General features: G+C 37.5%; 1 protein-coding gene across 1 annotated transcript in view; it reads right to left on the bottom strand.

Moving 5' to 3' along the window:
• Positions 1 to 3,703: 3,703 nt before the first annotated feature.
• Positions 3,704 to 15,627, bottom strand: part of LOC105567459 (probable multidrug resistance-associated protein lethal(2)03659) — a 13,633-nt gene continuing 1,709 nt past the window's right edge. Inside the window, exons 2-17 of the mRNA XM_012022352.1 lie at positions 13,690 to 13,913; positions 12,988 to 13,557; positions 11,544 to 11,654; positions 11,280 to 11,414; positions 10,851 to 11,055; positions 10,292 to 10,514; positions 9,473 to 10,114; positions 8,684 to 9,186; positions 8,216 to 8,500; positions 7,785 to 8,011; positions 7,005 to 7,531; positions 6,545 to 6,775; positions 5,804 to 6,138; positions 5,470 to 5,715; positions 4,894 to 5,196; positions 3,704 to 4,517 (exon numbers count right to left, since the gene is read on the bottom strand). Coding sequence (XP_011877742.1) covers positions 4,377 to 4,517; positions 4,894 to 5,196; positions 5,470 to 5,715; positions 5,804 to 6,138; positions 6,545 to 6,775; positions 7,005 to 7,531; positions 7,785 to 8,011; positions 8,216 to 8,500; positions 8,684 to 9,186; positions 9,473 to 10,114; positions 10,292 to 10,514; positions 10,851 to 11,055; positions 11,280 to 11,414; positions 11,544 to 11,654; positions 12,988 to 13,061 — 4,188 coding nt within the window. The 5' untranslated portion in view covers positions 13,062 to 13,557; positions 13,690 to 13,913 and the 3' untranslated portion in view covers positions 3,704 to 4,376. The remainder of the gene's footprint in view (positions 4,518 to 4,893; positions 5,197 to 5,469; positions 5,716 to 5,803; positions 6,139 to 6,544; positions 6,776 to 7,004; positions 7,532 to 7,784; positions 8,012 to 8,215; positions 8,501 to 8,683; positions 9,187 to 9,472; positions 10,115 to 10,291; positions 10,515 to 10,850; positions 11,056 to 11,279; positions 11,415 to 11,543; positions 11,655 to 12,987; positions 13,558 to 13,689; positions 13,914 to 15,627) is intronic.

The raw sequence follows: 15,627 nt of genomic DNA, 5'->3' as shown, positions 1-15,627 counted from the left end.
CGCACAAGCGTCTAGCAATACGTCATAAGAATGCTAGGACACACCACCGTACCCCCCGCAAACCACTAGTTCGCTGCGGCATGGCGTAAAGAGAGGACAGGTAGTGACCTGTTTTGAAGCGCGCAAAGTAAATTTTAGCGACCAACTATTCATCACGTAGGTACGCGATTATTTGTTTAATTTTAAATTCTTATGATTATTTTCGAAGTACATACTGAGTACTATTATAATTTAATGTAAAATTCGTTGATATCTAGACATTTTAACGAACTTTGTTGGGATTAGAAAGTTTTACTGCTTGGGTTCAGTTGTCATAGATAGACCATTTGGGGCTATTGATATTTTAAAAAGTGTGTTAAAAAATATGTGAAATATTATAAACAAAGTGTTTTTATTAAAATAATTGAGAAAATTAGTATCAGAGAAGTAGATTTTTTAATTTTGATAAATTAATTGATTTTAGCGATCAAACTACTACGTTAAATTAACAGGTTTACATGAAGATAACTCACTGTATTTAACAAGGAGTATAAACCTTGTTTTAAACTCGACCGATTTTTATTTTACAAATCAGTTGCATCAGTATGTAACAATCAATCCTAAGCACTGTGACAACCGTCCCTAAAGCGGGGTAAGATGTCGCAAATTTACTTTTGTACTTAACATCAATTTTCTCTTAACTGGTTATTACTATCCCAGCGACTTTTGTGTAAGAAGTTAGCCAGATATGTGTCTCATGAAGCGATGTAATAATTATTTACATTGCTTTGAAAAAATCACCCAAAACATTCCTAAGAAAAAAAAGTGACTTCCAACCCCGGTCTCCCTTACAGTAGATTTTAGACTTGGCAGTGAATTTTGAAGCACAGAGACTGCCAATTTAGGCAGACACACGGTATCTCGCGACGCCTTTGTTTATGGCATGGCTAACTTTAAGGCCCGTTTTTTCATTTTCTGGTTAATTGTTAACCAGAAGTTAGTCGACTCTCTGTTTTTTTTTCAGATAATAACATAGAAAAAGATGCGGAGTCGACTAACTTGTGGTTAACAATTAACCAGAAGTTAGTCGACTCTGCATCTTAAATTTTTCTATAATATTATCTAAAAAGAAACAGAGAGTCGACTAACCTCTGATTAACAATTAACCAGAAAATTAAAAACCGGGTTTAAGAGAGAGGTAAATTAAAAGGTAAGAGTTACCGATAAAATGCAACTAAATTCAGTTAAAAGTTAACAGTTTATAATGTAATTAGGTTAAGTTAAAATTATTTAATTTTGTAACATTTTAACTTAACTTTTATCTCTTTAACTAGACACTACCCAACCTTGGTTTCAGGCGTTCTAAAAACACGTCAGAGAGAAAATACTAGCAGGATCTGAGCTTTTCCGTACGTATTACCTTCTCTGGAGTTAGATGATTGTATTACAAACCTGGCCGCCATATTATACTCAGTGACCTTAAATAGATAACTATTTTAAGAATAACTCTGACTTATCACTTTACATAGTATTTAAAAATTCTAAGAAGGAAATAAACTGCCTATTATTAGCAACTTATTTTCTAGCCAAGGTTAAAAAAAGTTTATAAGGAGACAAACGAATTTTTTGTCAACACTTTAATGTAATTTAAGTTCCTTTAAAAAAGACAATTTCATTGTAAAATAAATTAATTCGTTGTATAAAATTAATACTGTTGTACGTACCATTTTATGATTAACTTTTGAAGTATAAAATTGGCAACAATGAATCCTTTTGGCAGTAAGTAATAGAGTTAGTGTATGAAGGAAAGATAATTAACGTCGCTTAACTTGTTCGGTAACATTCGAGAATTGGAAGGTGTAAAACGGACATCGTGATTACAATTTATTCCTTCTTCGTATATTTCGTTATACTTTGGTCAATCATTTCATACCGCGTGAGCACGTATATGCATACTTTCGCCTTGAGTTACTATAAACACGCAATATTTAACAGTTCGCCGCACGACAGTGTCGTGAAGATTTTACGCAACAATGCGTAAATGACCGCAAAGAAATGGCAACGTTCCAAACATGACTGATTACCAATGAAGTAGCTGTAAAAATGATTCCAAAATCCTAATTCCTATCGAATACGTAAAAGCGATCATTTACTAAAAATATATATATTCGTAAACTTACACGTAAAGCTTGTTTCAAACATAATTATATAAATTTATGTTACATATGTATAATGAGGTATATGTGTATACTGTTGTAACATTATTCTATTACGTTACTAATATATAATATATTTTAGTACTCTTTTATATATTAATTGCATACTAAAAAATAGTTATTAGCAAAAATATGCTATATTGCCTACATAATATATTATTAAAATTATCAAAACAGGTAATAATACTCTATTATATACATATACATGGTCCATTATGAAAGTAATGCGCATGATTTTACTGTGACGCGACTATCCATCGCAACGGGATAAAACGGGTCGGGAAATATGGTGGAGGGTCTGCCCTTTTAATGCAGCCGGTCGCCAGTTTGCTCCGAGCACTCTGAGTGGAAAGACGTGCCTCCGCGTGAAGTGTATTTTTCGACTTTGTAACACGGCGCCATGGAGCGTTCGCTTGAACAGAGATACGCCATCAAGTTTTGTGTGCGGCTTGGAAAGAATGCAACCGAAACATTCCAGATGCTTCAAGGGGCCTTCAAGGACGACTGTATTTCAAGGTCACAGTCCGGGAGGTGGCACAAGGCGTTCAAGGAGGGCCGGGAGGAGATCGCCGACGAACCCCGTTCTGGACGCCCAACAACGGCCAGAACCCTCCACCATATTTCCCGACCCGTTTTACCCCGTTGCGATGAATAGTCGCGTCAATAAAATCACAATAAAATCATGCGCATTACTTTCATAATGGACCATGTATATACTATATATTACGCATATTGTGTCACTATACCCCACTTTTTTCATTATACCTGCTATAATATATATTCTATGTATATTTTTATCCTAAGAGGTAATGTATGGTATATAGTTGCACAGTTAATAAATGCAGTATACAAAAGTATCGAAATTCCGGCATTTACACATGTATTATAACAAGAATTGTGTAGACAAAATATAAAATTTAAATAAATCGTTTTGTTAAGTATTTGTTTGAAGGAATAAAGAACTAAGAGCCGTGACAGGGCGTTAAAATATCTAAATATTTCATATCTTGAAATTTATTGCGAAAAATATTACCTCAGCCAGGGTGAGGTAATATTTTTTGCAATAAATTTTGAATATTAAATATGTGGACATTAACACTTTGTCACGGCTTTTAGTCCATTACTCCTTCAATTTGTGTTTATCACATACATTTGAGCCATACAAATTTTATTAAGTATTTATGTTAAAGTAAGAATATTCGTACATTAACTACATTCGGATCGATATACATATTTATACTAAGTGTGAACTATACTGATCCATCGTAACATGAATTTTGGATCTCTCGTGCGTCATCAGATCTTCATTGAGGAGCAAAATTAATCGGATAATGAGAAATAATATAATTCTGCATAATCAAATCAGTATCATTGTGTACTATTTATAAACATATAATATATAAGTACAAAATTTATAAGTAATATATATGTATAAATAAAAATTTAATAAAAATTGACATAAAATTTATATAAATGGAAATAAATTGAATACTTATATATAAATATGCTTTTTAAGATTTATATATAATTCCAATTTAGTTTTTAAAAATTTTACTCCACAAATATTATATGTTCAATCTCTAAAATTCCTCTTTCAATATCGGTAGAGATTTCAGTAAGTTTACTATGCGTGAATATTATCTCAGGTGCAACTTTAATTTATAATATAATAATTACAGATTTCGGATAAATCACGTTTTATCTCAATAATTCGGTTCATCGTCAATCGTATTCTTTATTACAAGAATTAGGTATTTGTAATTTTTGTAATAGGCCAAATATAAAATAGAAAAAATAGCAGTATCGCCGAGCTCAACTCGTGACAGAAACTTTGTACTACATATACCATATATTATGGGGAGGTCATAGAAAATAATCTCGCAGCGACGATCTCGTTAAAAATGATACAAAAATATGATTCCTTAGACGCGTCTTACGTTTCACATCACAACGTTATGACATTTGACGGAATTACGTGTCCGCCACACTTCGAAGAAAGACAATATGGTGTTGATCTTAGATTGATCTTAGAAAGGTAACATTCATCCACATATGCCATTATGCACGTCCCATATATCTTTTTCTATAATATATCATAAGTATACTGAACATATTTAAACGATCCACTTTCATTTCGAGAAACCTATCTAAGACAACGGTATAAAATTCATCTTTGCATCGTTACGTTTCTCCGTACTTGTTGAAGTAGGCCTGCCTCGCCACGTTGACCAGTTGATCGTACATACCTGGTCCAGTCTCTTTTACTAACGAAGTAAATTGACTATAGCTGTTTTTCAGTAATACATGAGGATGATCGTATTCCTACAAATAAAATTGTAATTATGATTCAGTGATTGCGCCCATTTTTCGTAAATCATAATTCTTGCGCATTGAAAATGATGAACAAAATTTTTATAACATCTGCATAATAAAATATCTTTTAGAAATTATGCAAAATTATGTGAAGAATCCTAAAGAAGAATCCTTCATTTTTTTAAACAAAATACTTTTAAACGCTTGGCAGAAGATGTAAGATAAATTATATAAGGATTTTAAGAAACGAAAGATTCTTCAAAATTTAAAATCTCTGACGTTCGAATATAAAGAATCTTCAAAGATTCGCATGCGAAGAAAATTAAAAATTGCAGGCCTTCAGATTGTCATAAAAAATGCATCTTTTAAGAGGAACTGTACTCACAGCCATACGACCCTTATCCATCACCAGAACCTTATCGCTGTCCATTATGGTGTTCAGTCGATGCGCCACTGTGAGCATCGTGCACGTTGCGAATTTCTTCCTGATAGTCCGTTGAATCAACGCGTCGGTATGCGGATCTACGTTCGCGGTCGCCTCGTCCAGCATCAATATGCGGTTGTTTCTCAGGATGGCTCTCGCTAAACACACCAACTGTCTCTGTCCAACGCTGTAATTGCTGCCTCTGTTAAATACACGACTTTCCAAACCGTTTCCGAGAGTAATGACCGCCTCCTTCAGCTCAACCTGGACATTCGTTGCGAAAGAAATTTTTGGATAGTACACAATGTTCGTAATTATTCGTTGCACAATCTTAGGACCATGTGACTTGACATTTGATATTTCGAGATTCTACATATTCCAAAACTCTCTTCCGGGTCTTTGGATTTTAAGATGTTTTTAAGATGATGTTTTTGGAGCCAGAATATCGGAACCGTCGGATTTTGCAACGTCATAGCATTATACATTTCCTGATTAGACGCAGAGCTACTTTTAGATGTAATAATAAATCGTTCGTACCTCTTCAAGCGCCCCCCACAAATCCGTGTCGGAAAATTCGTTGAAAGGATCTAAATTATGCCTCAGAGTACCTGAGAACAAAACGGGATCCTGGGGAATGATGGATATTTTGCGTCGTAAGTCCTCCAAAGCTATCGAACCCGTGTCCACGCCGTCAATCTCGATGATTCCCTCCACTTTTGCCAATCGGAACAACGCTGATATCAGCGACGTTTTCCCGGCTCCTGTTCTTCCCACGATACCAATCTGTGTGACAGTACATTAAACTCTTTCTTTGTCTTTTTCTCTCTTACTCTACTCGTCTCTGCAAATTTTTTTTTCCAAATTCCTGTACCTTTTCCCCAGGACGGATCACCATATTCAAGCCCTTGAGAACAGGTGCATCCTCGTCCGAGTAGCGCATATAAACGTTCCTGAATGTGATGCAACCTTGATCGGGCCAATTTTTGGGGGCGTTGGGCGGCAGTGCTGCATTTTTGTCTTTTTTCTTCACGTATGGCCCCCGATCTCTCAGATTTGCTTCTGCCGGCAGCTGAATGTATTCGACCACACGTTCCACGGCCGTCATCTGGTTTGCCACCTCCGCAGTTTGTCGCATCCCCCACTGAATTACCCCGGTCATTGCCATTATCTGAGTGATGGCCAAACCCACCTCCCCACCAGAAAATGCTGAAAGATATGCAAAACACTTGATTCTACCGTTTTCATTTCGTTTTAATTTTACAACATATACATTTTTCAACACTAATCATCAATATCCCACTTTATGGACTATATTTTTTATCTACAATTTTAATAATCAATAAACTTCCCTTTGAATTTCAAAACACATTAAATTATTTAATATTTTTAACATTAACTATATATAGAAAGAGGAGTTTTCAGAAAATAATAGTTTCAGAAAGAAAATAATGCGTTTTAGTAACAATAAGTAAAAATCTTTATAGTCTCTAATAAATTAATATATTTTGCATAAAAAATACTCTGACTTTTTGTGCCTTTTTATACATATATATTTTTTAATGACAATTATTCGTAGATAAAATTTGAGGTAAAGTAAGGAGAAGAAACTTACATTGACTGAACAACAAAAAGCTGAAGGTGAGGAGTGTGGTAATGATGAAACAGCACATGTCCAAGGAAAATCCAAATGCAGCGCTGCCCACGATATACGTGTACATGGTAGACATGTGTACATCTTGCAGATTGTCGAATTCGTGTTTGAGTACGTCCTGAGCACAGTACGCTCTGATAGTCGTCAAACCGTTCAACGTGGCGTTCAAGTGCGTGAATAGCGGCGAGCGAGCTGGGACACAAAAAGAACATCCCGCGAGAATATTATTTCTTCAGAATGTAAATTCTTCTTATAAACTAAAGCACTATAAGTTTCACCCATTTAACAAAAATTGTAATGTGGAAAATAGTCATTTTATTTTCTCCATTTATATTTTTTCCCCGGTATGATTTTCACAAAGTGATAAATATGATCAAAATTTTTATAAATTCTAAAGACTAAATAAAAAAGGCAGACATACCTATTCCCTCCAATCGTTTGACGTTTTTGCTAGTCTTGAGGTAGACTTTACGGATCCAATAGAATATTCCGCCGACGACTACGATAGGCGCCACAAAGATGGGATTGACCACGCAGACCACTATCAATGACCCAAACAACACCATGATCATCTGGCCGGCGTCCAGAATTGCCTTGGGTAACACTTCATCGGTCGCGCCCACGTCTTTGGAGAATCGATTGAGGATCCTGCCGCTCGGATTAGTGTCGAAGAATCGCATTCCTGTACGAATTAGCGCACTGAACATCATATCGTGCAGGCGCTGGCTGCACCTTATGCACGTCTTGTAGTGGACCAGCGATCTGATGATGGCGAAGAAGAAGATTGCCAGCACGATACCAGTGTAGATATAGATATAATTAATCACCGTTGCGTCCTCGATGGCAAGGTATTGACGTGCTTCCGTCCTGTTCGTGTAAGCTTCATCCGTTTGATGATTCAAGTCGAGATGCTTGGACTCATAGTTTTGTGTTTCCACAAAATTGACACTGGAGGTATTTATTCGAGAAAAAAAATTATAGAACGATTAGTGGACCAACTAAAAATGGCAAAACATGACTTAAACACATCCGCGAAATATTGGAATTAAATGCACGAATGTGCGAAATTAATATATAGAAATTTGCAGATTTCAAAAAATTGCGTGATATTACAAACAGTATGAAAAAATGCGTGTGAAAAATAATTATTTATACAAGAAACGTTTCTTTAAGCGATTTCATTGGTAGTATAGGTGCTCACAAGAAAGGCACAAAGAGGTCGTTGACACTGACGATGAATTGCGTGATGATGAACAGAAGGAGGACCAGGAAAGCCAAGTATAAATTGCCTCCAATCTTGAAGAACTTAATAATTAAAGGACCCTTAATTATGCCACGCGACGTCTTCTCAAGACCGTCGTTTAACTCCTTGGGATCTTCGGCTTCCTCTTCATCGTCTGTGCCGCTACTGGGTTCCGGAGTTCGACTCTGTTGAAGGAATTTTACCTTCAGTAACATTAACCATTTTTCTTCATCAGTTAAACATTATTCATTGTTAATATTAAATACGGCAACTATAAAACATTGGTTTATCTTTTCCAAATTCTCTGTCTTTCTCTCCTCTTTTTTTCTCCGTACGATAAAGCAATTTTTCTTACACTAAAGTAATTTCATATTTATATATTTACTTACTCTGTTACTTGTGGAGGAAAACTGTCGTCGTAAGTTTATACTCTTTTCCAAGGTCGAGTCGTCGACCTCTTCATTCTCCGGTACCAGAAGTACTCCGTACTCGGGTCGATATTCCAATAAATCCTGATAATGTGAGAAGTACTGTATTTTTCCCTGCTCGAGCAGTATAATAGCGTCTACTCCTCTTATATACTGCAGCTGATGCGTCGCTAAAATTCTCGTTTTACCGGCCAGGTATCTTTGAATACATTCTTGAAACAGGTGCTTGCTGACGTGTGCGTCGACCTGAAATTTCAAACAAATAATCTTTGTTAGGATTCATATTAAATTTAAAGTCCCACTTCATTATTATTCATAAGATTTAAATCAAGTTTAACCACTTGCATAAAGTCTACATCATGTATGATACTCCACGCCTGGAAGAATAAACTCAGAGTTAAATTACTGATTTCTTCGACGATCACCCACCGCGCTCAAAGGATCGTCCAGCAAATAGATGTCCGACTGCCTGTATAGAGCTCTGGCCAAGTTGATCCTTGCCTTCTGACCGCCAGATAATGAGCTGCCCCGTTCACCCACGACGGTCAGGTCGCCCTGCGGAAATTGCTCGAAGTCCCGTACCAGGGCGCAAGCCTTGACCACCTTCTGGTACCGTTGGCGTTCGTAAGTTTGCCCGAAGAGTATGTTCTGTCGGACGGTAGCACCGAAGACCCAGGCCTCCTGGCTGGCGTAGCTGATGTCGCCGTTCACCTTTACTTGACCTCCCGTCAGGTTGATCTCGCCCAGAATCGCGGACAGGAAAGAACTCTTACCACTACCCACCATGCCGATCACGGCGTACAGCTTGCCCTTTTCTACTTCTAGATTCAAATTCTCCAGGGTGTTCTCCGATTGTCTTTCCTCCCACTTGGCAGTAACGTTAACCATGTTGATGGCCCAGGCGTTCGTATCGTGCATAGATTGTTTCTTTTCTGTGAAGAGTAAACTTTTATTGTGCGTTAAGCTTTTCAAAAGTAAATGTTAAAAGGATGCTGCAAACGTCCAAACAAAACGTCTCATAAGACCTAAAAATTCGCCAAATTCTAAATAAAAATGTAAAAGTTTAAAACTTTAGAGTTTGATATCTTTTGACATACTTATTACTTCATTAAAGTAATCATTTCTTTTCAAGCTCTAAAGTATGTACAAAGACCAGTAGATTTGGAATATCTCTTTAATAGTTTCACGATATTGTATATACGTATATTTACTCTCTACCTCCAACGTTAGCGTTTTTCTTCAATAAGTTCTCGCTCTCGACGACCATCAGACTGTTGTGTTTTCTACGCTCGCTGTCTTCTCCGTGTGACTCCAGCTGATTCTCAACGACGTCGTCATCAATGTAGGGCAGATCCTGTTGGGAGGCGCGTTTGAAATCCGAATTGACGTCGCCAGACACCGTCTTGGAGAAAATAACGTTGCTACCTTGGAACTCGTCGTACACGAGGAAAGTCTGGAGCCGGCGTACGGCCACCATACACTCGGCCAGCTCGGCGAAGCCGCGCACGAACATGCCGGTCATGGTGTGCGCGAGAACGTTGAAGTAGGACGTGACGACGAAGACCTTGGCGGCGGTCAAATCGTCGCCGGACATCAGCATGACGATGAGGGTGCAGAACAGCGCCATCCGAGTGGTGAACAGATTGAAGGTCATATAAATACCGCGGATGTACGAGCTCTTGGTGACCACTCGTAGCTCGAGCTTACGCGCCAGCTCGATCATGGCGCAGAACGGCTTCTCCCACGCGTACATCTTGATCACCTGCACCCCGGAAGTGATTTCATCCATCAGCCGGACCCGCTCGTCCGTCTTAATGGCGGTTTGAAGACGGAACTTGGACGACAGCTTGCCGGTATAAGCTGGAATCGCGGGAGTAGAAATTGGCGAACGTCCTCAGTAAAATGACTTGTCGCATATAACGTCTCCTCGCATCAGTATCGTGAATTTATTTTTCCGTGTGCGCGAGCAGAGTGGTAGTACAAGATTTTCGTGGTTTGTCGAAAGAGAATTTGCATGCGACTCGTTGCAAGACTTACATTGAATCGGCACGACCAGGAAGAGTGCGGCGATGCCGTAGAGACCGGCATAGCTGACCTCCCGATAAAGAATATAAGCCACGATCAGGGCGGAGAGCGGCGCCGACCACATGTAATGAATAAGGATACTGACGTAATCGAACCTATTGACATCGTTGCCTATCAGATTAACCACTTTTCCGGGTGCCGTCTCGCCCAGTGCGGTTTCGCTCAAACGCAGAGCCTGCAAGACAAATGCAAAATTACATAATCCGATAGCTGACACGTTGGCGAATCATATCGCAGGAGAAATATTCAAATCGGTCACACAATATTGACCTGATCGGTTATTAGAGAATTCGCAAGATCCAAAAAGTCTTTACTTTTTGTTATAGAATTTTTCATCTCTTCGCTTGTTCGTATAACTTTTCTTTATACTTACTCTCTTCTTTTGTAAAGAAATGCACGAGTACGTGGTGCGAGCATCTGCCTGTTTTCTTAGACTTTGCGCTCACTCTTTATTTCCACCCATGTTGTTATTAGTCTGAATTGTTTAAATAGATTATTCCTAGTGACCAACCTTTCTATATATCACGGAGCAGACGGCCACGCGAATTTTGCTGCCCACGTGGTAAGCGCCGAAGATCGCTTGATTGCCGCTTATCACGTACATGGCGGTAGTTAGGCTGATCCCAACGGCAAAGCATAGGGCAGTCTCGAAGAATTCTCCCGAATCCTTCTGAAAGTAACGAAGGAGACCACCCAGCAGCAAAGGCGTGCTTAATCTGTAAAACAGCGCGTTGACGTTTCACGTGTCTATACTGGACGTTAATTAATTTTAAAAAGTAAACTTTTCAATGACAGATTAATAATCGGCAGTAATTATTTCGTATCACTTCGGTATCATTTTGTCATGCCAGATCAACATTATTGGCCAGATAAAAAGAAATCGCGAAAAGTATTAAATAAAATACGAGAGATTTACGAGGATGAACGAGATGGCGAGTACCTTAACACTAATTCGTTTAAAATCTGTAATATTCCCAGCATGGAGTATTCCCATAGGAACGTGCGGAAAATAGCCCTCAACAAACTCGGACTGCGTTTCCATTTTTTCGAGTTTTCCAGCTCGATGTTCCATCGTCTGCAAGTACACCGTTGTTGTTATAATTTCTACACCTTTATAAAAGAGCGAAGCGAAAGAAAGAGAAATTCTGAATACTTTCTCTCGTCTTCTTCACTTTTCTTGTATGATTTCTCACACGTTACTCACTTTTCTAACCGATCTCCGAGTAGCTTCGCTCGGTCGACTTTCAAGGGGTCGTACAAGTCGTCTACTTCTAAATCTTTTTTGTATCCAGTCTTGAATATACTAATTGTCCACCTGATCCAAAGCAATTTGTGTAAATTAGGACATTATCCCAGCGAACAACATTTTTAGAACTGTGCTACAACAGTTACAAAACGCAATGTAACCAAATATAACAAGTTACACAGAGTGTTGAACAAATGCGGTACTAAATTTTAGGAATATGTAGCACTTGTGAGAACCAAAAATAGCTGTAAAACACAGTTATACTGTACATAAAAAAAATTAAATAACCACCGTGAATAAAATGCCAGCAACTGATGCTGATGGCTCTTTGCTAGGAATATGAATTCAATGTTTGAGTGATTTAAGTACAGCTAGGATAATGTTAACATATTGCCGTAGTTAAATGCACAGCTAAAGAGAGAGCACGTCGAACAGGCATGCTGCCAACAAAGAATTAGCATATATTGTTTTCAATTTTCTAACAGATATAAACATATTATATCTATTACATCTGGCCAAGCACTTAATGCTAGCATAATGTTTGGATCATGCAAATGTCTCATTTCCGACATCAAATGCTAGCAAACGACATTTTGCTGACTGGATAATTTCTGTTAAATGATATGTTATTTATCAACATTATATAACAGTTATAATCTATATTATGAATAGATATCTTATCAAGTAACGTCAGATTACAAATGATAAGAACGATAGGAATACGGTAATGTTGAAACTCGGAACTTTAGAAACAATTCCCCGCGAAATTACGTTCATGACATGACAAGGCGATTTTACTATATCCCATACGGCACAAGACTTTCGGGGGCGTCCTGAGGTCTTGTGCTGTATGGAATATTAGCTTCGCAATGTGCACTTTTGAAGATAAGCTTGCTTATCTTCGTAAGAATTCATTTGCGGTAAAGGTTAGCCTTACGTACCAAGCAACACGTACATTTACAACGCACACAATTTGACACGAAATGTTATTCCGAATCGTTTCAACATTTATTAACGCGACAAATTATTGTGCTTAAAAATAGAATGTGCAAACGTGATTACTTACAGAATAAATATTTATCTATAAAATATTCTAAATCACTGGACTTTAAAATATTCAAAATAAAAAGTATTCTACTATATAACGTCTTCGAGTGTAAATAACGGATAAAGGCAACATAATGCAAAAGCAATTGTGGTGAAGCAGCAGCTTTAATCAATTGATTTAATGTAATGCAACTAGCTCGGCTGACAATAAATCTAAATGTTTAAAACAAATCTGCAGATGTTTAAATATTCAGCATTTAAGTACCCAAGCGCTCAGACACTTCCAGATTTTGCGGAGGACCGGAAGAGTCTTGTCGGAAGAAGCTCTGATCCGTGAAAAGATGAAATGACTCACCACCAGAACAACACCGACACGATGTTCGCCTTTTCCCGCGGATTCGGGTTCGATCTGACTTTCGATGAATCCATCGGTCATTACACGCGGCATTAACTCGTCACGAACTTCCACGGTTAAAAGCGATTGATTAATTTACTGCGTTTGCAAAGATTATGCAACACTTAGACACTTTCGGCGTTTAACATTTGCCCCTTTTACGCGAACGCGAAGACAGAAGATTCTTTCACGACCTTAACAGTCCACGGTGTCAGTGTCCTTTCTTCGATTGTCACAACTTATCATCAATACGAAGATCCTTCTCTTAACGCGCGTAGATTGTTAGCCACCCAGTACAATTCGCGATCTTCTTACACGATCGTAATCAGATTAAAATTAACACTTCGCATATATCGTTGTCTCAGCCGTTTGCAAATATCGTCACTTCCCACGGATCGATCGATGCCAATCTTTTGCGAATTCCCAGTGAAACCCTTTCGAAAGTAGAATAAGGTGTCAGTCGTGAACATCTGTCGTTTCTTGAGATTTATCCTCGAGTATCTGCTTGCAGTTATCAGGATGTGAATCTACCTAAATTTTTATAAAAATTTTTTAGAAAAAAATTATATCAGTAAAAGTAATTACATAATTGTTATTAAGAACATTACTATTTTTACGTAAACTAATTACAAACAACAAACGTTTAAACAGTGATTTATTTACCTTAATGATTTTCAATGATTCAACTTTAGAGGTAATTATAATTTCCTGACTCTTTTATTTTTCTCCGCTAGTAAAAAATGTGTCTGCAGTCCTGTTTGTTTTATTTCCGCGGTAAAAAAAAGAACGTGTACGCGTGACGAGGTGACAAATTAGTGACGAAGTCTGCTCTGATGACGATCAGCTTGTCGACCCAGGACCCAAATGATTTGTCGGGTTTCGTCAATCTGCGTTTGAAGAAAAAGCCTGTATCATGTGCTTCCACCGTCTCAGCCTTATCTGGCTACACGCGATTTGTTTGCTTGCTGTGTCACTTTTTAAATAACACGGAAGGCTGTACATTCGCGACATTACGTTATCACTATCTATTGAAATAACGAAATTGATATGCGCGCTTGCCATTAATTGGCCGTCACGTGCGCGTTATGTCTACTATACCCAAATCTGATCAACGCGTGTGTAAGGAAAAGTGACAAAAAGTTTCCTCGAGAAGTTTACTGATGTCCCGATGCCTGATAAGTGTCTGCATCGATCATGAATAATGCGGAGCACTTCCAGTTGTTTTTTTTTTATGCGTGAGGTCCAGATAGAAATCATGCAGACCATCACACGTTGCTCGCGTCACAACCCTGCCGGAAATAATTCTACAAAATTCTACAAAACTATAAAATATAACTGCCAGAATCTAAGAAATTCCATGTAAATTTAAAAAGTGTTGTGAGAAAATCAACATGAAAATGCTAGAATTGGAACACTTGTCTTAATTTTTATAATATTCTACAAGTAAGCAGAAGTTTTAATTCATTAAGATTTTGTTGTTTCTTAAACTTCTGAAGCTAGTAAAGTTCTGTACTAATTTTTACAAAATTGTACATTTTTATGAAATACTACTTGCAATAATTTCTCGACCTGAGAACATTGTAATTTGTGGTACTATTTCGTAGATATTTTTACAAAAAATTAATGTTTCAACGAAGATATAAAAAATTCTACAAATGTATATTTCAAGTCAATTTTCGTTGTTGTTTGTCGAAATTTTTTTCCATTAGGGAATGCGAGTCAGAGTATACCTTCGTATATATGCAGTATTCAGGCGTACTTTAAATTGTAACAATTACATAATAATGTATATTTAAATGAGTATAAAAAAGGAACAGAATGCGCGGTTAGATTGCAACTTAATGGTCCACGCTATAACAATTCAGTGAAGACAAAAATGTGAGAGCATAGTTTCTTTTTTTTTTCAAGCAAATAGAAAGTGCTTCTGTTTTATTTCAAAGATTACTGAACTATATACTCGAGGATTAGTATCAGCGTTATCATCTCAAGCGGTTTATCTCTTGTATATGAAACGCAGATTGTACAACAGATTACTCCAGAAGCAAGAACATCAACGGATTAGCCTGACGCTGAACTCGAGTGGAGTTCGCGGAAGAATAACAGCGTGACAACGGCACACATGTGTGTCGTGGTCGGCAGTGTGCGAGATCAATGGTTGAAGAAAGGGTTTAAGACTGCGGGCCGTCAGAATGGCCCAGACAGCACACAAACGTTTTAAAGACGTATTAAAAACGTATACATTGGACGTTACGTACGTATGTAAGACGTCCATTTTAGATCCATGAACATCTTTAGGACGTTTTAAAAACGTTCCAATGTTACTTTTATGGATGTCCTAAAAACGTTCGATTTAAGGCCCCGCCGGACCAAAACTGGACGTTTTTAGGACGTGAAAAGGATGTTTATTAATAAATACCCTGATGGAAAAATTTTGCTCAAAACGCAATGAAATTTGCTGAAATTTGGTTGAAAATCTCTTGCAATTGACCCAATTTTATTATCATTTCAGCAATTTTTCATTAAAAAATTTATTTTCAGTGAAATTCTGCAAATTTCATAATATACATTTCAAAATTTTTTTCACTAATTTTTAATAATATT

Source organism: Vollenhovia emeryi, unplaced genomic scaffold (genome assembly GCF_000949405.1).
Source record: "Vollenhovia emeryi isolate VEMERY1.0 unplaced genomic scaffold, V.emery_V1.0 DF939137.1, whole genome shotgun sequence".
Taxonomy (NCBI): Eukaryota; Metazoa; Arthropoda; class Insecta; order Hymenoptera; family Formicidae; genus Vollenhovia; species Vollenhovia emeryi.
The sequence above is the reverse complement of the archived record's forward strand: the minus strand, read 5'-3'. Positions and strand labels throughout refer to the sequence as shown.